The sequence below is a fragment of the Chiroxiphia lanceolata genome, chromosome 4, assembly GCF_009829145.1.
Source record: "Chiroxiphia lanceolata isolate bChiLan1 chromosome 4, bChiLan1.pri, whole genome shotgun sequence".
Taxonomy (NCBI): domain Eukaryota; kingdom Metazoa; phylum Chordata; class Aves; order Passeriformes; family Pipridae; genus Chiroxiphia; species Chiroxiphia lanceolata.
Genome location: NC_045640.1, coordinates 28,281,985 through 28,305,589, shown reverse-complemented (window position 1 = coordinate 28,305,589; position 23,605 = coordinate 28,281,985). Strand labels below are relative to the sequence as shown.

The 23,605-nt window shown below is 40.6% G+C and overlaps 2 protein-coding genes across 6 annotated transcripts in view; one reads left to right on the top strand and one right to left on the bottom strand.

Annotated features, from left to right (window-relative positions):
• FIP1L1 (factor interacting with PAPOLA and CPSF1) overlaps positions 1-12,534 on the bottom strand; it is a 38,893-nt gene extending 26,359 nt beyond the window's left edge. Inside the window, exons 1-8 of one of the 4 annotated variants that reach the window (XM_032686008.1) lie at positions 12,407-12,534; positions 11,698-11,737; positions 9,384-9,441; positions 6,056-6,159; positions 3,851-3,912; positions 3,535-3,642; positions 2,314-2,444; positions 1,970-2,038 (exon numbers count right to left, since the gene is read on the bottom strand). In XM_032686008.1, coding sequence (XP_032541899.1) covers positions 1,970-2,038; positions 2,314-2,444; positions 3,535-3,642; positions 3,851-3,912; positions 6,056-6,159; positions 9,384-9,441; positions 11,698-11,737; positions 12,407-12,488 — 654 coding nt within the window. In that variant the 5' untranslated portion in view covers positions 12,489-12,534. The remainder of the gene's footprint in view (positions 1-1,969; positions 2,039-2,313; positions 2,445-3,534; positions 3,643-3,850; positions 3,913-6,055; positions 6,160-9,383; positions 9,442-11,697; positions 11,738-12,406) is intronic. The other 3 variants (XM_032686010.1, XM_032686009.1, XM_032686011.1) reach the window with 3 other exon arrangements.
• Positions 12,535-16,030: 3,496 nt separating this feature from the next.
• Positions 16,031-23,605, top strand: part of SCFD2 (sec1 family domain containing 2) — a 189,351-nt gene continuing 181,776 nt past the window's right edge. For both annotated transcript variants that reach the window (XM_032685875.1, XM_032685873.1), the window contains exon 1: positions 16,031-16,766. In XM_032685875.1, the coding sequence (XP_032541766.1) occupies positions 16,031-16,766 (736 nt within the window). The remainder of the gene's footprint in view (positions 16,767-23,605) is intronic.

The following is a 23,605-nucleotide window of genomic DNA, read 5'->3' as shown; positions in this document are numbered from 1 at the left end:
TTTCTTATATAATTTCCTGTATGAAAAAAATAACACCTTTATTTTTAAAAGAAACAAACAATTTTTAAAAAGATCTTCATAATCTTAACAGAGATATCTAACAAGCCTGCTATCCAACAACAAACCATGAGACAAGAAATTTGAATGGATTCTCCGTTTGCCTCACTGACTATGAGACCTAGTAACCGCTTAATTTCTAAGTCATACCAGGAAGTCACCTCATACTTGAGGTTATGCAAACTGTAAAAGATTTTTCATTAAGTATTCATTCAGATTGAATACTTCAAAAACATCCTACTGTTTCGGAAGTACTGTAAAATTCCACCAACACTTTATTAAAAGTATGCAAGACCTTTGGTGCAAGTACTTCAAGTACTGTTTTACTTCAGCAGCAGTTATACATGAAAGAAAAACCTACACTAAAGACAACTTTGTGCTGATTCCGTTTTTAAAGTCACTCCCACTGCACCAACCATGAAGCTACATCACTCTACATAGCTAGTTCACTCATGCTATACCATCAGATGAGCCATGATCTCACAGCTTCTTGTAGGCAAGTGAACTACTAAGTTTCTGCAGAATCTCCCTTCTAAACACGGTCACGTCTTTCCCAAACTCACAAAAATGAACATAAATAGTTAAGAGTCAATAAAAATCTAATTAACCTTTCGTATCCAGAAATATGAGAGGGGGAAAGGTACCAAATAGGTATGGTATAGGTTTAATATACGTATTTATCTGAAAAATCTGTAAGACTTCTATTAATTAATGAGTAACTGGAAAATGCAGGAGACAGTCTTGCCAGTTACAGGAGATTAAATCAAATATATCATGTAAATTACATGAGACTTAGTATTACAGAAGAGAGGGAAAAAAACAAATAATTATATGTAAACTCCTTGTAAAACATACGACAAACTCTTACAACACAATTATTATCTGTACTGTTTGATCACCACAGTCAATACTGAGCTAGAAATAGGCAAAGTTTTAGTCTGGACTATTTATTCTTCTTCCTTTAGGACAAGAGTTTAGAGAAGTTTGAGAGTTCAGTCAGATGCAAATTTTAACTCCTATTGCCCACTATGTCTAATGCCCCACAGCATTATATTAATGATAACTGAGGATGGCAAAAAGCCCCAGAGAGCTTCTGATCTGATAAAACCAAAATAACTCAATACCCTCAAGTAGCACATGAGGGAATACAAATATATCTGTCTGCAATTGACACTTCTGTCACAGGAGTATACAGAAGAAAGCAACAAACAGTTCCAAGTAATTTTAAAGACAGTTCAAAAATAAAAATTACTGCATATTGAAAATAAGCAAAATAAATAACCTTTGGATTTTAATTTCAACTTTAGTATCAAACCAATGAGTAAATGAGAAGTTGAAAAGAAAGTTTAATCCTTAGGATAAATCCTATCATATAGATTCTTCTGCTCTCTGAAAATCAGCATTTCTGAATGGAAAAATTATTATACATAACTTGATTTATTGCCTTCTAATCCCAAATGGAAAACAGAAAAATATGAAGGTTGATTTTCATATCTCAGAGTTGTCAAGGATAACTGTTACAAAACACAGTAAGAGTTAAAACAATACAGTAAGAGCTAAAACACCACAGGAAAAATAAACATGCCATAATCTACAAAAGCTTCCCAAGCACATCTGCACAAGCAAATGCACTACAACTAAAAATAAATCATCACATAAAGAAAAATTAGTTTCACTGGGAAATTTGTTAGTTTACCAAGCCACTAACTCACATGCTTCCAGAATAGTGACGAACAAAGCAACACTTTTTAATCCGCATTTTGTGACATACACAGAAAGTCACTGATGTAAGATGAAGAGTATGAAATAATGGCTGTGTCCATTTCAGTTGTTCTTCTATCAGTCTGTGGTGGCATGGGAAGCAATACTCAAGAAAAATGAGAGCAACCAACAAAAGTTTACTAAAATTCACCTTAAAAAGATGGTATCTGCCATCGAGAATCTCTGCACTTGGTCTTACTTCCATAGCTTTGTCTTCAGCCTAAGTTAAATAACACATTGCCCATTAAGAAACCATACAACTCTTAAGTGATGGGCCACAATCTCAATAAAGGTACAGATGCAATCTAGCTGTAGCTGTCTGTCACACTATCCAAACAACTGCCACTGAAGCAACACACTAATACTCAAGGTTCAGGGTAGGGAGGCAGGTGCAAACTCTAACGAACACACTGAACTGGGCAGAACAAGCTTACAACACGCAAGCAGCTTTACAGGTCAAAACCCCATTTATAATACCAAAAAAGTACTATTTACCGTAATTTTATTTGTGGTTGAGGTAACTGGTAAAATTTCAAGACCCATTCGTATTCTCTTTTGTTTTTCACAGTAAGCTTTCCAGGTATCTTCATTGAAACCATAGTTAAAATAATCAGAGAGATCCGCCCCTTTAAATAGAAAAGTACAGGTTTTTAGATCATTACGAAGTTCATCTTTTCTTCACTGAACACACATACACCACTACTGATAACAGCAAAACTGATTAGGTACTGACCTAAAACGACACGACTGAAATGTACAATATATCAGTAAGCATAAAGTATTCATGGCTATGATTATAAGAACATTAAAATTTAGTCAGAAAGAATATCTTGCTTAGCATCGTGAATTAGGGATCAAGAGTAAATACTCAGAAAACATCCTAGGATAATCCCCCATATCTTTACAACAAGATAAATGTAAGATCTACAGTTTTGCTGTATGTTAAGTGAAGAACCACTCCCTTTTGCTTGTTCATTACGTTTTGCTTGTTTCATTTGATGCCATGAAGTATTTTTATTTTAAGAGAGAGACCAAATGTAAGTCAAATGCTCAGAATACATTTCATATAGCTATTTTGTAGACACTATTTGCACCACCAAAGCCATATACAAACACTGGAAAAAAACTATACATAGCAGCAAGATGTACTTCTACTAAAAACACCAACCAATGCTGGTATTATTAGACAAGTGTGGACAAATCACTTGAGCCAATGAGATAATACACAGAGAAGACTTATGGAAAGCCCATGTGGAAAACCAGAGTTTCCTTCTTCAAGGTTTAGGGATGTCTATAGATGAATACAACGCAGCACAAGCAGCTACGTTTCACCATTCTGCCTGCTCAAACCTGCTAGAACTGTTTTCCATTCTGCTTTACCTTCTGTCCCCCAGCATAGACCATGGCAGTAATCTCCACAGAAACACAGATTTCCAAGGGAAGTTCAGGATATAAATGTATCATAAAAAAAAAAAAGGCCACCTCCTACAGTCTTTTTCCTAACATGTGACCAGGATGAGTACTAAGAAACATGGCACAGCCACACACTCTCTGGCACAGCCGGAAGGCAACAAGTAACTTAGTTGCTTCTTACAAGTTATATTGCACAGCACCTTCTAGGGATAGGGCAGGTGGCACCTACGTGCAGTCAACAGGATTACTATTAAAATAACCTACTGAACACCTATATATCAGTTAACATAAACCAGACATTACCTGGCTTTCTCCACGGTTTATCTTCAAAAGAATCTAAGTCTACTTCCAGAAGCGGCACACCATTAATACTCCCTGGCGCATCTAGATCCAGTCCTTTAACTTTTGCACCTGTAAAGAAAAGTTACCAAGTTAGAGCCTTCTGTCTCTACTAAGTGGAATTTTAACAGTTGCAATATGCTTCAGAAATAATAACAGAAAGAAAAAGCTAAATTTATCAAGAAGTTTTGGAAGTTAAAATTATTTCCTTAATCCAAAACTATCCAATGTTTGGGGGTTTTCTGCACTTTTATTAATAGTACTGTGTAAATTTTCTTACCAGAAGATCCATAAGCTCGTCCTCCTGCCTTAATATTGAGATTCACAGGTGCTGCTCCATAACTTCAGGAAATTAACAAAAAAATGAATTAGATAAAGGAAACTTTCAAACCAGAAGAAAACAAAAAACAAGAGATAGCTAGATCCAGAAACAAATTGGACCCAGGCTCAATCGCCATCCTGAATCTCTAGCTTTCCAAGCTGGCAACACTGTAAAAGTAAAGTGATCAGCCTAGGAGGAAGAGAGAGTACCTTTCTATGCTCAGTAGCAACTTCTCCAACTAATAAACAGTTGTGAAGCAAGTCCCAGTCAATCCTCCTGAGTTGAAAGGATAAAGACCTTGATAGAAACAAGAATGGACAGAACCAGAAGAAGAGAGAGAGGAAAAATGCAATTCATTTAGGGACACAGATGACAGTCTGGGGATTAGAATAAAAATAAAATAAATAAAAAAAGGAAGGGTTTAGATGGAGCATTTTCTCTCTTCATAATCATTCCATTTAATCTGTACAGAAGTGGAAAATACAAGCATCTCTCTAAAATGATTGAAATGCTGTCTGTTTTAAAGTACTTCTAGCAATCACCTATCCCTGTGACCAGCAGAAAAGTACATAACTTTTCACTTTCTAAAATACTTGAAAGTTTTCTTCATAAAAATGCAGTCAGAAATCTAAATACTGAACAGATTTAACTAGCTTAGGAATTACAGTATAGTTAATTTGTAACATTAAGAGCTAGCTTTCACTACCACTTGTGTGTAATGCATCTTATTCTCACAGGTGACCCATAAACATAATGAGATGAAAATATAATTTGAAGGCAAGTGTATCCACTTCCATGCAGTTTTAGTTTTCATTCAAGCGCTAGAACAGCCTAAAACTGATAAAAAACATTTAATCTTCTGATCTGCCATGCTGTATTTGTGCATGACTTTGTCAAACAAATCCAATGGGTTTTTTTTAAACAGTAGTGGACTAAAGGAAAAATCATTTAATCCTATAAAAGAAACTTGTCTACTGGAGTTAAAATGAACAGCAATGCTCAGTTTGTTTTAGATTACTGGCCTTCCATGAATTTTCTGTCCAATTTGCCCAGAAAAAAAGGTTTTTCAGAAAATAAGCATTTCTATATAAAACTTTCTACTCCAATTAAATTCAGGATCATCTGCTCATTGTCTTCTGTATTCAAGGAAAGAGCACCAGCAAATCCACAGAGAATACGAATCTAATTTTGCTTTAGTGTCATAAAATTTGAAGTCACTGCCAACATCACAAGAATACTGCAAGTTATTGAGAGCAGAAAAATAAAGAACTGAAAGAATTTCAATTTTTTAAATATTACATTGATTTGCACAATAATTTAGGATATGAAATACTGAAAGTTTAAAAATATTGTTTCAAATGGGAGTAAATCACCTTCATTCCAAAGTTAAGAACATAATGATATACATGAGTCAGACCTACCTGCAGACCTGTCATATTTCTATTAAGAAACAGCACCCTAGTAACTCTGGTTATAAGCATAAAAATATTAGGATTGCCAAGAAAAACAAGCAAGCCACTTTTCTCAGAAAGTTTCCATGCAATGAAAAATACTATTTTATAATTTTGGGTAAAAGTAACACTGTTGAAAAGCATTCAGAGAAAACAAGCTCTTTCTCAAAAGCAGAAGAAGTATGGGGCAATAAAAGCAGCAAAAAAGTTCTCATATGGTACAAATGCCTAAACCATGATCTTGAGAAATAATCTCCAGGGACTGGCAGCTCCATCCTGAACTACATTAAAATATTATTTGAGAACATCAATAGGAATTGAAACTACAGAGGTCTAATTAGAACTATATCCACCATAAACAGGATGACAGACAAATAACTCATGTCCTTGCCACCCTACACTTTGCAACCAAAATGTCACTATCACAGTAAGAACCCCAAAAATGCTATATAACATAGCCATTCCAAAATAAAAAACAACTCTCCTCTTTACAAACTTAATACAAAATATGAAAACACAACTCATATAACAGCTCTTCCTTGTACTTCATTGATTTCATTTCACTTTGTTATCAAGTCACTCTATCATTAAAAACATTGCTGAAAAAACTCCTAATTGCCACTTATTGCATGTACAATTTGACATTGACAAGTATTAAAGAGACTAAGTTAAAAATTAAATACAATCTTAAAAGTGTTTGCAAATAACTTACCTAAACTGTGGAGCTCCTGTTTTAATATCTCCTATGGTGACTTGAACATCATCTTCATCATCATCACTATCACTATCACTATCATCCTCAGCCTCTGGCACTTTCTACGAAAGAAAAAGTCATTCCTTAGACAAAAGGCAGTCACCTACCTTTAAAGCAGAAAAATAAAACAGACAAAATTATCTGCTCTAGAAATCTTTGAAAGAAAATTCTCCTCTTCCTAGTCCTTAGAAATGAGTAGCATTAACAGTAAATTTAGGAGGTTACAAGTATCTGAAACATGACATTTCCTAAATAAGCATAAAATAGTTTCCACTATCTAATATCCTTCTTCCCTCTATCTAGCTCATACACACTGGTTCTACTCTTACCTTGTCATTCAGGAAAGAATTTAGAGATAAGCAAGACTAGCTTCTTGCCATCATCAATTATGTATCCAGAGTAACTCAAATACATGTTTTTCCAGTTGATTACGAACACCGCACTTCAGAGAAATCTATTCATTCCTAACATCAGTAAACTACATAAAATACTTCAGATTTTTCAGCAAACAGGCTGAAAAATCAGATACAAGAGCACACTTTATGTGTCCACAGCTTTCAAGCTTGCTGGTAAACAAAACAGACATGCCAGTTCACACCAAGAGTTCACCTAGTCCACTATTTTGGGTTTGTTAGGTGTTTTGTTTTGGTTTCCCCTTACAGAGACCACAGAGGAGAGAAAAAAATCCATATGATGTTCCTCCCTAACTCGTTCAGCTGCTGATTATTATAAGCTCGGGGTACCTCCTAAGCCAGTTATGGTTTGGTTTTTTCAGTCACCCCAATGGATCTTTCTCTCAAGTACTTGTCCAGACTTTCCGCAGACTCATAAAAGCTCCTAGCAGTGACACTCTTTGGCAAGGAGTTCCATTGCACCATCTACTGCATAAAGATCCAACATATTTTATTTGTGTTCATCCTGACTCCTGTGACCTTTATTTAGCAGTCACAGTCCTCATATGGAAGAAACTGTGAGGAGTCAATCCTTATTTATAGTCTCCATATGTGATTTTGTCAGACTCCATCATATCCTATGTATGTCTTTCTTCCCAGCTGAGAAGTCCTTGGCTACTCAGCCATTCCTGGTATGAAAACTACCTCAATTACTCTTGCTGCTCTTCTTCTCTCAACTTTTCCAGTTGTAGTAGCTTTTATGACAGGAGGGGAAAGAACAGCAGTCAGAATTCAGGGTGCAATTGAACCATGAATTTATAGTATAATGATATCTTCCATTTTGTTCTATATTCACTTTCTGCTGTATCACATGGTTTAAGTGCTTTTTAGACTCCAGTCTAGCACTTAACCATCAACTTTGTGGGTCTGTCTACATATCTTATTGTGTCCCTCCTAAGTGGTAATGATCAACTCAGAGACCATAATTTTATTTGTAAACCTGTTTTTTCACCAATGAACATCACTCTTTCTATACAGAATTCAATTGCTGTGTATTATCCAGTCAGTACTTGCTCTTACTATCTTGATTAACTTTGTAACATCAGAAAACTTGTGATTTCACAACTTAGCCCTTTTCCAAGTAAACACATTAAACAGCACAGGTTATGCACAACATTCCAGAGAATTCCCACTGGAGTTGACCTTCCTTCACTATGAAAACTGAACCTTGACTTCTACCCCATGTTTTCTATCTTTTACACATTAATTATCCATCTGGGACTCATTCTATAACTGCATAGTTTTCTTAAAATCCTTTGGTGAGTAACTTCTTCAGAAACATCGTGGAATCCAAGTGAACTTTATCAACCAAATCACCCTTATTCATGTACTGGAATCCTTCAGCAAGAGGCTGAACACACCAAAGCCAAGCTGATTCTGCCCAGGCAGTCTGCAGTTATCCATGCACAGCTGAGCTCTAGCCCTTATCTATTATACTGTGAACTTGCCTGGTACATAAATTAGACAAAAATAAGCAGCTGCTTAGAAGATAAGATGTTGGAGTGCAGTTCATCCTTGCTACACAACATTAACATAATTTACATAACAATGAAGAGTCTAGTCATGGGGCAAGGGCAACCCTTCTCAACCAAACCCCATTTCTCTTATAATGAATGATTTCTTAGCTTCCTCTTCACAGAAATATTTCCTTTTTCTTATTCAACCAACTTGAACAATGCCCATTTTTCTAGGTTGCTGCTGAACCTTCATGCATACCATTTACCATGAAGTTCTCAATTTTAGGGAGATACGCTAATGATATCCTAACAATGCTAGGCTTTATATAGGTGAAAAATACAAAGGTATGCAAGTACAAGGAAACTGCACCTATAAGGATTTCCAGAAATACTTTAAAATCAGCAAGTCCAAAAAAGTGTAATATTGTTGCCTTATATCTAACAGACTAAATTTACCACCCACTTACAACATTAGCATCACACAAAACACCTTTGATGTACTCTAAATAAATATCTTTTCATTTTAAACAACCAAAGTAAGTTTTTAAGTTTTTATAACTTTTTTCCCCCAACTTTAACTTTGTAAAGTTGTACTGTCTTTCAGAAGAAGTTATTGAAAAAAAAAATTCTTTTGAGAAGCCAGCCCTTAAAACTTACACAAATATCATGATCGTGGTTTCTACATCATTCAAAAAAAATTCTTGCAAGACACAAGCTAAAAATTCCCAGTGAAGTAAAACTACAGTTTTGTCATAGAACATATTTAAATTGTTCCAATCACAGTAAACTGAGTCCTTTTATCAACACTGCAACTGCAAATTTAATTTCCTGGTCCTTTCCTTCATCACACTAACACTCAAATTGTAAGACATACTAAACAGTGAAGACTACTACCAAACAAGTCTGTTATGTTGCCCCTGAAATGCACACGTAATTCATCTCTTGATCCATATTTACACATAGTTCTGCAAATACTGATTGTTTATCCCATTCAAAAAAAGAAAAATGATCAGAGGATTTTATTTTCCTACCCCTGAGAAAAAAACGGAGCATCATTTTGAAAAGGACAGCTTGGATAAAAGACAGCTCTCTTCAAGCACCATATTTCCTCTCCCCCCCCAAAAATATAAGTACTATTAATTTATTGTCTGTAAATTAGATTTAAAAAGTGGAGCACACCTGGAAATTTGATTTCCTAACTTAGTAATTTCTACAGTTTCTGCAGTCTGCAAACACTTTCTAGAAAAAATAAAATCAAAGGTGTACACTTAATCATTGATTCATTTAATTATAGGTCCTAGTCAAATCATGAATTCCCGATAAATCATAGAATCAAAACATATTAAAGCAGTATTTCAAAAACACATTTAAAACTACCGTTTTCACAACGCCATTTTCTGCAGCTTCCTCTTCACTTCCAGGTGGGGGTGGAGCACTTAAATAAAAACAAACAGGAAAAGATGAAACTAGGTATTTATGCATGTATTATTTCACATGTATCAGCTGATGACGAAAAAAGCTTTGCTAGATCATTCCAGATGAAAAGCCAAAGCTCCAGCTGTCTTCTGCACTAATTAAAAAAATCAATTTATTAAAAAAGAAAAATCTATATTATTTAGCTATCGTACTAGCTGGATGTTTGCAGAATAGTTGGAAGTAATGAGGCATTACACCCGGATCCTCTTTTGAAATCAAAGTGAAATATTTCATAGTATATGAAGGGAGAATAACAGAGGGTTTTTTTCCCCTGGAGACTGACACTTTTCAAAGACATAACGGAAAAACATTTAAATACCCACAGGTAATGTTGCACTGAAACAGAATTCCCATATCTGCATTGTGAAATTTTCTTCTACCATACGGAATAGCTACAATTCAATTATTAATTCAATTATATTTTCACTGTAGAGTGAAAACTGTAAAAATTTTAAAACTACCACTCCACCAAAAATGACCAGACCAGTTCTGTCAAACCCATGCAAAGAAGCTCACTGAGCCTACCTACTGCCGTTTCTTACACAGCAATTATTTTAACTTCCATAGTTCCATTAGCTATTAAGAGCTGCACCACAACAGCAGAGTAAGCAGGTAGCCATTTAGAAACAACATTCTTTCACTGAAAAGGTATTTCTGGAATGAGTGAGCAACTGCCAATTTTTATGGAATTGAATTATTCTAATCCCATATTCTGTTGGCAAAATACCCACTCGCAAGTTTTGCACCAAAACCCAACACAGCATTCAAGCTTCGAGTTCCTCACCTGGTAAAATGACAGACTAGCTACAGAATCTGAATAACACCTCACAATTTTTATAGACACGAAGAATACCAAAACTGAGAGGCCACAGACCAAAACTTTTAAGAGGTAAACTGTCCTTACACTTCCAGAGTTCCAAACACAACTTGTAGGATGTGTAAGTTAATATTTGTTATGGTTTTTTGTCCAAAACTATGTAATGAGGCAGCCAAAAGTCAAGCTAGACACTATTGACCAGAAAATGGAATAAACTGTTTCTAAAGATCATTCTGGCTGCCACGCAAGTAATTTTCTTAAATAACAGTAATACTGACAAAGATGCCAGGTCAAGAACATGAGGAATCAACTGATAAGGAATAGCTTCTAAATAAAGAGGAAATAAATAACTAGAATTCTTTGTCTTGGAAAAGAGATGGATTCAAGACAAATGCAACAGAGGTCTAAAAACTTGTTAAGTGGCAGAAAAGAACTCTGCTTCTTATATTACAGAACCAATGGAAATCAAATAATTACATCTAGTAGCTGCTTCACAATGATATCATATATAGTCATGTGGTGGAGGTCATTACTGCTTTATCATTCTGTGCCTGTCAAAAGTTGACATGAGTTCAGAAAAGCAACTGAGCAAGCTTAGGAACAAGCAGTTCACCAAGGGTAACTAAATGCAAAAGTTTGCACTGAAAAATGGAAGCATCTATAGAAAATAACAATGAATGCTTTCACACATTGGCTTTCCTTTTATGTTTAATATATCTTGACAATCAAAAATTTCCATATTTTACCAATTGTGGGACTTCCTTCATTCAGCATGAGCAATTGATTCCCATTTCCAGTCAGTCCTTGCTACTGATCTTCATTAACTTCACTAGAAGTTAATGAAGCATCTTTGTGCTCTACTACAGCTCCTTATAACTCAAGCAGGCTCCCCCCAAATAATTCCAAAGCATTTTCAAATTTTTTTCAAATACTGTCTTACTAGGGAAAAAAAAACAACCCCAAAAGCCTAAGCAGATGTGATGTGTAGATCCACCTATCTGGTAACCTTACACTGCTTCCTTGTATTCCTCTTTTTGCAACCACACGGCAAACTCTTTGGGAGACAGGCTGTCTTTTAGTTTCTAAATCATCTTGAACAAATGAAGTCCTGATCCATCACTAAGACCACAAAGCAGAACGATTACAGAAATAAGAGACCTGTTGACATTTTATGAGGGGTTACTGCCGTCCATACAGTTAAAACTTAAAATAACTTTCACAGTCTAGTGACCTAATTTCACAGAAAAGCCAAGTCCAACACACTATCTTAAGGACATTTTCAAAGACATCAGAGAATGGTCAGGTGCCACCAACTTTCGAGCAGCTGGGAAGATGAATGTAAAGAATACAATTTTTGCGCAGCCACGCTACAGGACTTCCAGTTGCCAAGATACTCACCTAGATTTTTCTTCCTCTGCTTTCTCTGCTTCATTTTCATCTACCATAAGAGAAAAGAAACACACTATTTAAGAATACAATCGCCTGAATATCAGCCATGACAGATATCTTGCTATGCAGACTGGGCAGCTCTTCAGATTACTACTCAGACATGTTCTTAACGTTTCAGTTATGAAATTAGTCGAGCAGATCCCCGAGCCCTCAGAGCGCTCTACGCTGACAGGTCCACCACAGAGGCAGGGCTTAGTTTACAGGTTTCATCACCATTTGAACGTACAGAAAGTCCCTAAAGTTGTAAAAAAAGTTTATGTATAAACGGCTAAGGCTCTTTCAGTACTGCAACGCCGGGACCCTGGCCAGGGGCCAGAGAGGGGAGCGTGGGAGGCGCGGACGCCACGCGGGGCCCCCGCGCCCAGGCCCAGCGCGCCTCGGCCTGCGCGGCCCGGCAGAAGCGGTCGCGGCACCGGCAGCGCCCCGGACACCGGGCAGGGCAGGAGGCCGGGAGCCGCGGTCGCTGGGGGGCTGGCCGGGAGGAGAGAGGGGACTGAGCAGCCACGGGGGCGGCGGGACGGGGGGACACTGCTCAGCGGCCCGGCGAGGCGGCGCACGCCGCGGCCTGCGCACCCCCGCACGGCCCCCCCGCCGCGGCCGCGCCGGGACGGCCCGCAGGGGAGGCGGGCTGGGCACGGGGGTCGGGGAAGGTCCGTACCGCCATAGAGCCACTCCTCCTCCTCGTCCCCCGCGGCCCCGTCGGCGTCCGCCGACAACCGCTCCGCCTCGCCGGTAGACATGGCCGCCTCCCGCGGGACGCGGGGGCCGGCCTGGGCAGCGCCCGCCGCCGCCGGGTGGCCCCGCCGCGCCGCCCCGGGACTCTCTGGTCGGCTCGGGCCGCGGGAGGGCGGCGCTCGGACGGGCGGCTGCGAATGCCCAACGCCGCCGCTCGCGGAGGAACCGCCGCCGCCGCCTGGCGCTTCCCCTCCCCCGCCGCGTGAGTGACACGCACAGGAAGCGGGCCCGGCCCGGCCCCGCGGCGCCCCGGGCACGGGCTGCGGGGGGCGGCCCGGCCGGCCCGGCCCCGGCACTGCCCGCCCCGCAGAGCCGGCCCGGCCCGCTCTGTCTGCTGCCGGACTCACCTCAGCTGCGCCTTCGCCACCCTCGTGAGGCGTGGTGTGCCTGCGAGAGCCGCCTTCCCTGCCTTTCGCTGCCCTGTGCTCTCCTGCATCCCTAAACGCCCTTCCGTGCCCTCAGCAGGGATCACGGGCAGCGTGGCGACCTCCTCCTCGAGAACATCCTTGCCTATCTCCAGAAGCAGGACTGGGCTGAACACACGTGCCGTGCTTCTACTGGCGGCTGATGGCAGCTGCTGGGGGAGTGTAACCACGGGGTAAACACGCTCCTGCTTCTACTAGTGCTGTCCTAGCTCTCAGCTTTTCAAGGGACTCTCCCAGCTGGACGTAGTACTTTAGCTTTAACAACTCTTTGGAGATTTTTTTTTTTCTCCACAAATTTCTTGATTTTATTTTTAGCTCCAGTAAGAGTTTAGCATTCGTAGTGTGCTTTGAGGGTTCTAGAGTGTTTCTGTGCATTTCATGAAGAAATTGCTCAATTTTAAAAGCAATGGAAGTAGCAAGCCATTTTTCCTGATGATTTTCTCACTTTACATCTCTGAATGCTAAACAACAACTGCACGATTCATTAGAAAATGTAAGTACCAACAACTGTCAAAAGTTTTGACCAGTTGTGTGTACAAATGGAGCTTGTGGCATTTTAGGATGTTTGTGAAAACTCAAACAGGGAGCCCGTTTTTCACAGCAGGTCAGCTTGTGAGAAGTCAGGCTAGAGGGTTTGACTGTAATATAAACACATCACAACTCTCAGTGGGGGAAGCTTATTCGAATTGCCTGCATAGAAAAGCTTGTTCGAAAGTTTCGTGACATTTCACTGGAGTTCAGATGAACAACCAACCACCTCAAAAATTTTTTCATATAAAATTAAATGTTTGGGTATCATGTACAGGTACAGATTATGTAGTGTAATTGGGTATGTTTTCATCATGCAATCTCATTTTTTATACATACAGTAGTGCAAAGGCATTTTTCACCCAAAACATTTCTAGACAGTTGTTTCTCATAAGATAAATCTGTATTATGGTACTTGCTATTAGACATCAGTGTCTCAATTTTCATTCCTGTTTTGTTTACTTGGTCATTTAATACACTTCTGGCTGACTTTAAATGACACAGAAGAACTCTAATAGTTTCCTTTGATTGCAGACACAAGGAAGAAGAAAGAAAATCACATTTGTGAAAAATACCACAGATAGAAACCAGGAGTATGTGTAGAATGTAAAATCTCTTAAAATACATTGGTGGAGATCCTCAAAGCAGTTTTCCTTGCAGAAACCTTCGAATAGAAATCACACTGAGCTAGTAGTGATGTAAAAATCCGCCTTGAACAGCTTGAGCAGCTTCAATATTGAAATCTGGCCCAAGCAGGCTAAATCTCAAAAGTAGTTGCCACTGCTACTGCTCCCAGGAAGATCTTTACTCACCTCTGGCTCCAGTTGGAGAGAGAGTGCTCAGAATCTGTTTCCTGCTTTGTTTCAAAGGACAGAGGGCTGTTGGCCTATGTGGCTTTTTAACCTCTGCCCTCAAAAGTAACAACTCTCACCAGTCCCAGCCTGTGGAAGGGACCATGGTGTTTCTCCTTGCTGCTTCACAGAGGGAGAGCAGCAGTTGTGGCCTGTAGAAACTGCTTCTCCTAAGGCCCTGAGTAGCTGAAAGGCTGAAGATAAAAGAATACATCTTTGCAAGCTGCATAAACATATTAACTCACAGGTTACACTCCAGAAACCCACAAAAAGATATGAAGTTTATGGGAAACCTTTAATACAGTTCTTTTTCTAACACGATAGTTGTAAATTTGCCCATGGGATAAAATAAGCTGTAATAAATACTAAACATAATAAATGTAATAAAATAAGCGTAGATAATTTATTTCATAATTTTCAAAATTTCATAATTACTAGATAATTTTATTTTGTAATTTAACCACTATGCTTTAAACTGATTAACCTCATTTTGTCTTCTGGATAGTAGGCCTTTTTTTCAACATTGGCATACGCAAAACTAGATGCAATCAATATTGTATTTATAAAGTAAAAAGCTATTTGCTTTCTTAAAAAAGCATCTGATGTTTTGACAATATGTCTCAAAAAACCCGTCAACCTTTAAGAAGAGATTAAAACCAACTTTTTAAACATTATAAAGCTAAAAAACCCTTTTAAAGTAGTAGGGCAAGCCATAATATATATAGATTTGGTCTATGGCACTCAACCATACAGCAAAAACTCAGAGATACATAATCTCTGAAGTAATTCAATATGAGAGGAGGATAATTCTACTTGTGTATAAGCTTAGGGGCCCAGTGGTTAACCATCCCTTCTTGGCATTCATTTTTCAAATCAAAACAGTCAAGAAGGCTATTAACTTACATATTTTTCTGGCATCATGAAGTTATATGCCCTAAAGTTAAAATAACAGATTGGGGTTAGAACAGCACAGAGAGAGAAGAGGGAAGAATGCATCTGTGTAGGAATGTGCATGGAGCACAGTGGAAGGAAAGGATGTGATTTAATTACTGGAAATCTGGTGGTTCTGCATTACTTGTGTTTTTCAGTGTTCTGAAAACAGCTGAACCTGTGAGAGACCTAAGAAGACCAGTTAAGATGGGAAGGATGAACTAATTAAGTATTTTATCTCTTTGTTAATACTGATAATCCTACTGTGTCAGAGTTCTCTTCCTCACTCTGTACTAAGGAGGTTGCCCAAGTGAAATACCGTGTAGAACACAAGTTTGGAACCGAGCCTTCAGTTCTCTGGGGAGAAGAAACTGTGGGTCCTTGTTGTGCCGTTTTTGATAGTTAGCTTTGAAACTGCTTTTGAGATAAAGGCCTTTTAAAAGGAGAAAACGAATTAAACTAGCTTGTCACGTCTCCAACTGTATATCATAAAAGTTGCACTTCTTGAAAGAGAACACTCCTCGTCAGTACCTCAACCAGTGCATTTGTTAACACCAGCAAGAAATACGGAATCCTGTGACAGGGAACAGTGATGAAAGTTTCACCCTTCCAGTGCTGTAAATGCCAGCAAGGCGGTTGTTTTCGCGGCGTAGCACACACCGGACCCCGAAGACCTCCGGCCTTGCCCACAGACCCCGCACGACCCGGCCGTGGGCGGGGCCGGCCCCGCCCTCAGCCAACCCGCGCTCGTGGCGTCATCGCTCGGCGCCCGCGGCGCGCCGGGCACGTGGGGCGTGTTGTGCTGTCACGGCCATGGCGGGGTCGGAGCTGCTGCGGCGCCTGAGCCGCCGGGCCTGGGAGCCCGCGTTGGCCCGGGCGCAGCGCGCCGCCGTCCTGCTGGACGCGCCGGCCGCCGAGGCGCTACACTGGGGCGGCGGGGCAGGCGAGCTGCTGGCGGCCGGGGCGCTGGCTGTCGGAGCGCTGTCCGCGGAGGCGGCGGTGGCGGCCGGCGCGGCCCGCGTCGTGTTCGTGCTGAGCGGGGCGCTGCGGGGCGGCGCGGCGGCCGCGGTGCGTGCCGTGCTGGGGCAGGGCGCCGTGCGGCACTGCGTGCTGGTGTGCGGCGGCGAGGCGGAGGGCGACGGGCCGGCCGAGCTGGAGGAGACCTTGCGGCGCTGGATGGGCGAGGGCGGCCACGCTGAGGTCGTGCTGCGGGGCCCGCCACTCCTGGCGCCCGTCTCGGCGGAACTTTGCCTGCTGCCCGCCCTGGCGGCGCTCCTCCCGCCGCTGCCCGGCCCTGGCGGCCCTGGCCCCTCGGAGGTCGGGCTGGGTGCGCTGCCCGCCGAGTTGCGGGCGGCCGTGCGGGCCCTGGTGGGCGACCTGGACGCTCTGTTCTCCGCCCTGGGCCTGCGAGAGGAGAGCTTCGCCGTGGGGGCCCTCAGCAGGATCGTCGCCGCTGAGCTGGCAGGCTACGCCCCAGCCAGGAACAGGAGGAGGACGGCCACCAACAAGGCCTCTGTCGTCTTCGTGGACAGGACGTTGGACCTTGCTGGTAAGACATCCACTGCTGGGTTGGTACCTGTCATCCCTGCAGGCCCACACGCACCCCACCAGGAGGGTGTCAGATTGTTTTGGTGGCCTGGGAGCGTGTTTGACACCATGGCCACAGTGGTTGCTTGCACATCCTTGCACCCCAGTGGGTCATGAAAACCAAGAGTGAAGCAGAAGGCTCTGCTGGAAACCTGTTTGTTTCTGGCACTTCCACTTTGCTGCAAATTAGAGACCTTAACTGTGCCTCTGTGTCACCCCAAGGAGTGAAGGAAATGGTCTGCACGTTTCAGATTCAGCCTTATGAATTGCTGTGAAGCATTTCCTAGTGTATCTGCGTGTCACTCTTAGCATTATACCTGTCCAAGCAGATACACATCTCTGTATACCTGTAGCTATATCTTTTTGCCTGGATGTGTCCCTGTCTGTGTGTGTATTGGTACAGGAGTGACTACATTCACTGTCCCATCATACCTAACTCCTGCTGACACACACAGTGTGTGGGCCTGGTTCTGTTTATGTTATCTGTAGTCAGTAATTCAGGTCACAGTTTTTTGCCACCCCATGTCCCATAGCAAATGCTTGGTACAATGTTGAACCTGCAGCTCATCTCTTTCTGAATTTTCTCCCATAATTTTACCTGTGTGTCTCCTTGCACTACTGTGGGGTTCATAGCTGTCAACAATGTGCTGAAGAGCAGCTATGGATCTGGGCAGTTACTGCTGTGCTGAGGTTTAGAAGATTGCTTTGAAGGCTGCAGGAGAGTGCACTTGAATGAGGAGCCTTGAAAGGAAACTGAGAAGAGTGCCTGTTTGGGGTGGGAACTAGGCAAGGATTTATGCACTCAAGTTGTGAGAAGAATTAAAAACAAGAAGAAGAACCAGATGTGGGATGATAGGGAGCTGCATAACAAGGAGGCCTGAAGAGAGATAATTGGTACCAGCTTAAACCTGGGAAAGGAAGTGTGAAATATAGTACTTCAGTAGGAGAAGGTTTTTGGGCGATAACAACGGGGCTGTGGTGGTGCAGCTTTGAAGGGGGAACAGCAAAGCTCTTGGAGTAAGGATGAGAAATTACAGGATTTGGCTTTCTAGGATTCTGTTCTTCTCAGTACCTGTAACTGAAATTGAGATCCCTTCATGCAACCATTCTTTTGTTACCAACAAACGTCTCCAGAATTCGCTGGCAGTTTCACTGAAATATTCCTATGCTTTGGACGTGATACTCTTGCCATCAAGTACAATGCAAACGGAAGGAAGAAAAATTTAGTGCGTTTCAGATGTAAAGCACTATATGGACCTGAATTTAGTGCCACACAATGAGATTTGTTTCATGGTTTGCTAAAAACTGTACAGTAAAAAATATACAACCCCCCCCAGCATTTAAACTGTGAAATCAGTTTTAAAGAAGTGGGAAATGGCAGAATTAAGTTGTACCTGAGACCCTATTTTTCTTAGGCATATTCAGCTTTTTATATACTGACTTTCCTAGCCCCCTACCTCTGATTCCACTTCTTGGCCTTCAGGTGAATGAGTCTGTTGAGTTTCAGCCTTACGCTTTGTAAAGGCAGAAGCTTCCTATCTGCAAATTTACGGCTTGGTGTTGGCAGCTGGGCCACTGGATCTTTTTTTCAAGCAATGATATGTATTTGCAGGCAGCAGTGTAAAAATAAGTAATTTTGTTTTTCAAATAACAGCTTGGTGCAGATGGAAGCCTTTGAGGTAGACTTTCTCATTTGGAGCTCATTTCAAACAACTTTTTAAATCTTCCCTCTATAAAGATGCAAGATTTTGGATTTGATTTGTGAGTGTCTTATTTATATCTGAATCTTGTCCAACATGTGGGCTGCAGAAATGAGCAATGGTTATGTATCCATGAATTATGAGAATGCTTTTCATATTCCAAGAACTTCCACGGAAACTTGGAAGTTCATTAGGAGTAGGTGCTGGACTACTTTCTGATTAAGTAGTACTTTTCTGATTAAGGCTACTGCTTTGAAGACGGTGACTTTGAATCACTATCAGAAGTCTATTCAGTCTATCAGTATTTTCTAACTCAAAGGCCTGGACAGAATACAGCTTTAGGTATCTCTAGATGATGTGTAAAGGAGTTGCAATAACAGATGTCTGATTTTTGGCTCACGTTCCATTCCTGTCTAGAGCAAATAAGATGTTAAAGTGGAATAACAAATAAGTTTCAGTAATACCAAAAGATTTCTAATAGCACAAATCAAAACTACTGAACTAAGGGAAAACACTGTTACTTAAATATTAATAACTTTCTGTTTTAAAGAACATACTAAAAAAAGTATTAAGCACATTTTGGTAAAGAACCTTTGGTGCCAGTGTCAAGAAACTATGTTATTGTGACAATTATTAAAAAAATATATAGACACATATAACATGGCACATTTTTCTATCAAAAAAATGAGAAGGCATTTGACTGACTAGGTTAGCTTTATAGGTTCCATGAAGCAAAGAATCTCTTCTGAGTGATTACTCTAAAATTTGGATTGAGCTCTCTTGAATACTTTTTATAATACATTTTTTTATGTTCAGCATTGCTTATGTATGCTGTATTTACTGAGTAGAGAGGAAAATATGGAATTAAGATAATTAATTCTCATTTTTGTCCTGTGTGGTATAACATTCAACTGAGCTCTAACAGGGAATTTATTTTTATGACCTTTGCTGCCCTCACTGAAAGGGCATGGCTTCAGCTGGGGATGGCAGGAATACTGCCCACCCCTGCAGTGTAGAATCTTCTAGGTGAAGATTCTGTTCCCCAGAAGGTGGGACATGTGTTTTTATGCCCTGGGGAGATTGCATGTTTAGTACTTTGTGCTCACTTCTTGAATTCTGATTGTATGAAACTTTGTTATTGGTGTCCCTGATCCGTATGCATGTGTAGTGCTGCTTTTGTTTGCCTACTTATTATTTTAAGGTCCACTACTTTTGCTTTAAAAAGCAGAATAAATCCTTCCAGCTAGAAGGGCACCATGATAAGTGACACTCATTAAAGTCAGAGCTAACTTTGGCACTTTAATTCCTGGGGGTTTATCTCCTTACTATTTGCACCCCTAAAGATTTGCATTGTGGTACCATATTGTAGCTCCACACTCGTTCCACATGTTTCTTAGTTACCACCTTGCCAGCATTCACACCTCTTATGAAGTAGTTTTTGCAGCATTACAGATTTCTGTTTTCATTTGTTAAACTCATTGGTATCTTTCAGATATTGGTGTTCAGAACAGCTTGACACGTTTCTCTTTCCAGTCTCTTTGAGGTTTGCAGCATTTGGAATGTGGCCTGTTGTAAGCACAGGGTCTCACCCACTGGTATGTGCAGGTGATCCTGAAATCCAAGACAGTGAGCAAAAGACAGAGAATAATGAATTGCAGGGGGTGCCTGTATCATCTCCCTCACTGTCAGCCAGGCATCGTCTTCATGTCACTCCCCTGCGCTGGTTGTAACGTTGTCAGTGTTTTAACAGATAGAAAAAGCACAATTCAGGCTCATGAATGAAGTACAGGTACCATTTCCTTTCAGTTCCTGGGAGCAGCCACAGTGACAAGAAGGTGCTTTAATCATTCTACTGCGTAATCCCATTCATAGTGGAGGATGACAGTGAAGCCTATTGTGCTTTTCTGGTAAAGTCTGGTTCTGACTAATCTCTCTCTTTGATTATTTTTGTTCTAAATTGTTTTTAATTGTCTATTTCTTTCATTATATTTTTCATGTTCTTAATGTAGAGTGCTTTATTCATGCTCTTTTTGTTTGCAGCATCTTCCAGGTTGATGCATTGGTGGATTGACACTAAAGTCTTTCTAGAGAAAACAAACCCATGTTTTTTTTCTTCTTTACCATCCAAGCGAAGGCTTTGGAAACATAAATACTGAGACCTGTGGAGTACAGTAGTCCCCTTTTTTTAAACCAGGCTGGGGCTTTGACACAGAAGGCAACTGATGCTTAAATTATTACGGTTACTTGAGGTTGAGACTGCAGGTATGAAGAGTGAAAGCATTGGGTGAGTGTGCAGTGTCGAAACATCATGAAAACTGGGATGGGTTGGTCCGTGTATCTTTCCATAGTTACCCATCCTGAACTAGTCTGTAAAGCAGGTAAAACAGCAGATGTTAAAAAGATTGATAGTAGGCCAAGATATGCCTTGCATACTGTTACAGTGCACACTGTATTGAAACTTTCTTTGAGGGAAAAGCCCCCAGTAGAAGTTAGCTGCATTAGTTGTTGGCTAATGAGCAATGCCTTTGTAGCAGAACTGCTTTCTAAATCAAACTCATGTTTAGCAACTTTAGAGTCTTTAGAGACTTTAGAGTCTTCCCATTGCCTGAGCTCTCATGTTGCTTATGTGGTATGCAATTGTTCCTTAAATGTGCTATTTTTTTGGTTTGGTTTGGTTTTGAACCAGTCAGTAGAGCTAGTATGAGAACATAAGAATTGGAGCAAAAGTGGTATGACATGGGGCTTATAATGAGCTTAGGAAAATATTTTCTAGTATTCCTGTCAGTGATGCCTTTCTGGGGGAAGCAGTGAGTGCAGTTAATGAGTTCCTGGCTGCTGTTATAGAATCGGTTGGTCGACTTTGCCAATTGTGCCAGCTACAACTTGTCTGAAATGTCACGTATTTCAGTTTGTAACTCTTAATGAGAAGAAAAAGTGAAATTAGAACAGCATGATACATAAGATTTCCTGTATCCTGAAGGCTGATGTTGCCTGGCATGAAGAATCCTATTTTGCAGTGGTCAGATAACTTCTCCATGTCACTTTAATGCCTGATCTGTTTGCACATTGTCAGCATTAAAAACCATCGCTTACCTTGAGTGCTGGTGGTCATGAGAAGCTGCTGAGTGGCTGTCCTCTGAAGTGATGAGCAGAGAGGATAGAAACCAGTCCCATGCACCCTGCTGAAGTCACAGTGCAATTGGAAAGTGACTCCCTGTGATTTCCTGTCCTGATCTTTTGAGATTTGACGGTCTTTTCAGTCTTGATTAATTTGCGTATTTGGTCGGAGTGACAGTGATTTTTAAAACCTCCAGGAGATGTTTTATGATTTATTTGATGATTAAAAATTTATTTTACTACCGAGGAGTATTGGTTGTGGGAAAGAGACTGAATCAACTTGAGTACGCTGAGAATTCCCTATATGCCAGGAAGAAAGGAGGAATGTTAATAATTAATGTGGTTTCATTTGCATTCAAGGTGTTTCTAGTTTATCCAAATGCCTTATGTAGCTAAATGTTGCTTGCATGCAGCTTGTATGGAGAGATAGACATTGCTTCCAGCATGTGGGCTTGGAGGTTCAGATGGTTACTGTTTGTTTTCCCTGTGTAACTTGGTGAGTGTTGCAGTGTGGCGTACAAGTGACTGACCTGGTAAGAAGAATGTAGGGATTTTAGAGAGCAAGATGGCTTAGGAAGTCACAAAGACCACACAGCTCATTTCATCTGTACTTCAGTGATCTAAATCTGGCTGGGGATGGTAGAGAAGAAAGTTGTCATTCTGTGACTGTTCACTGAGTCTTTGGTGACATAAATAGTAATCCAACTGAGCGGTCAGGTACCCACACTGTGGTACCACCATATGCTGAACATATGCCTTTCTTGCCTTCTGTGGATAAAGGCATCGCCAGCACAGAGTTTGACTTTATTTTTCTCTTCCTTTTTCATCTTTGCTTCTGTTTTCAACTTCTTCTACAATTCATAATAGTGGATAAACCATGGAAAACCACGTTTTACAGCATGGATACCTGGTTGCTGTAGAATCACTGGAGACAGTCTTCTGCTTATTCAAGAACAGTTAATAATCTGATGTTATAAATGTTTTTGATGTAAGGGCCTTGTTTGAATTTATGGAGCATACGAAGCTACTTCAGCTGTTGAAACAGACCTCCTCTGCCTTTGGAAACTATGAAAAGATAAGAGCAGATAGGGTGCCATGCAGATGGACTTCGATGGAGTGGGACCGTAGCCTGAAAGATCTTTCTCCTGCTGCTCAGTGGTGCTTCAGAAGTTCCTGTTTTTCTTTTTAAAACCAGAACAATACTAAGCTCAGCACTGCTGTCCAGCCCTGTGTTGATGGCTGAACTGTAAGTTAAGTGGCAGAATACAAAGACCTTCAACTTGTCTCTGACCTAAAGGCAATAAGGTTTCTGGTCCCCCTCTCTTGACTTTTTTATCTGTAGTGTGTGTCGTGTTTTTCTGCTTTAACTTGGCTCACAGTCATCCTAATATTTTATAAGTTGGTTGTAGCACCTGTGTTGAGAGTTCATGAACGGAAAAAAAAGCATGTGTGTTTGAAATCAAGAAAATTGGAGAAAACATGCCAGCTGGAATTCAGAGTTTCTCTTGGAACACAGCCAGATTGACAATGTATACTCAGTAACTTGGATTGGCTTAGCTATTTCATGTTTGTTTCACCTGAGCTGCCCTCAGTCCATATAGAAGTGATGATCTTGATGGTGACATGCCATTGGTAGTTGTTTATTTTAATATCAGGCTAGCCTGTCTGGGTAGCTATTTATGCAACTTGCAAACGTTTCATTTAAGCACAGTACTATTAGTTTAGGTAGAAAAGTATAGCATGCATATAGTGTATATATAAATGTTTGACTGCTTGTTTTAGTAACTATTGCAAATATTATCTAACAACTCCTTAGGCAAAGAAAAATGTTTTTCATGTCTAAGTGCAAAATCAGTGAATATCTAACAGCTGTAAAACTAAGTCTAGTTTGTGCTTTTTAAATTAATTATTCTGAAATGTTATAAGTGCTTTAAACTTCACACATTCCAGAAATGAATTTTACTTTTGTAGCAAAATATCTTTG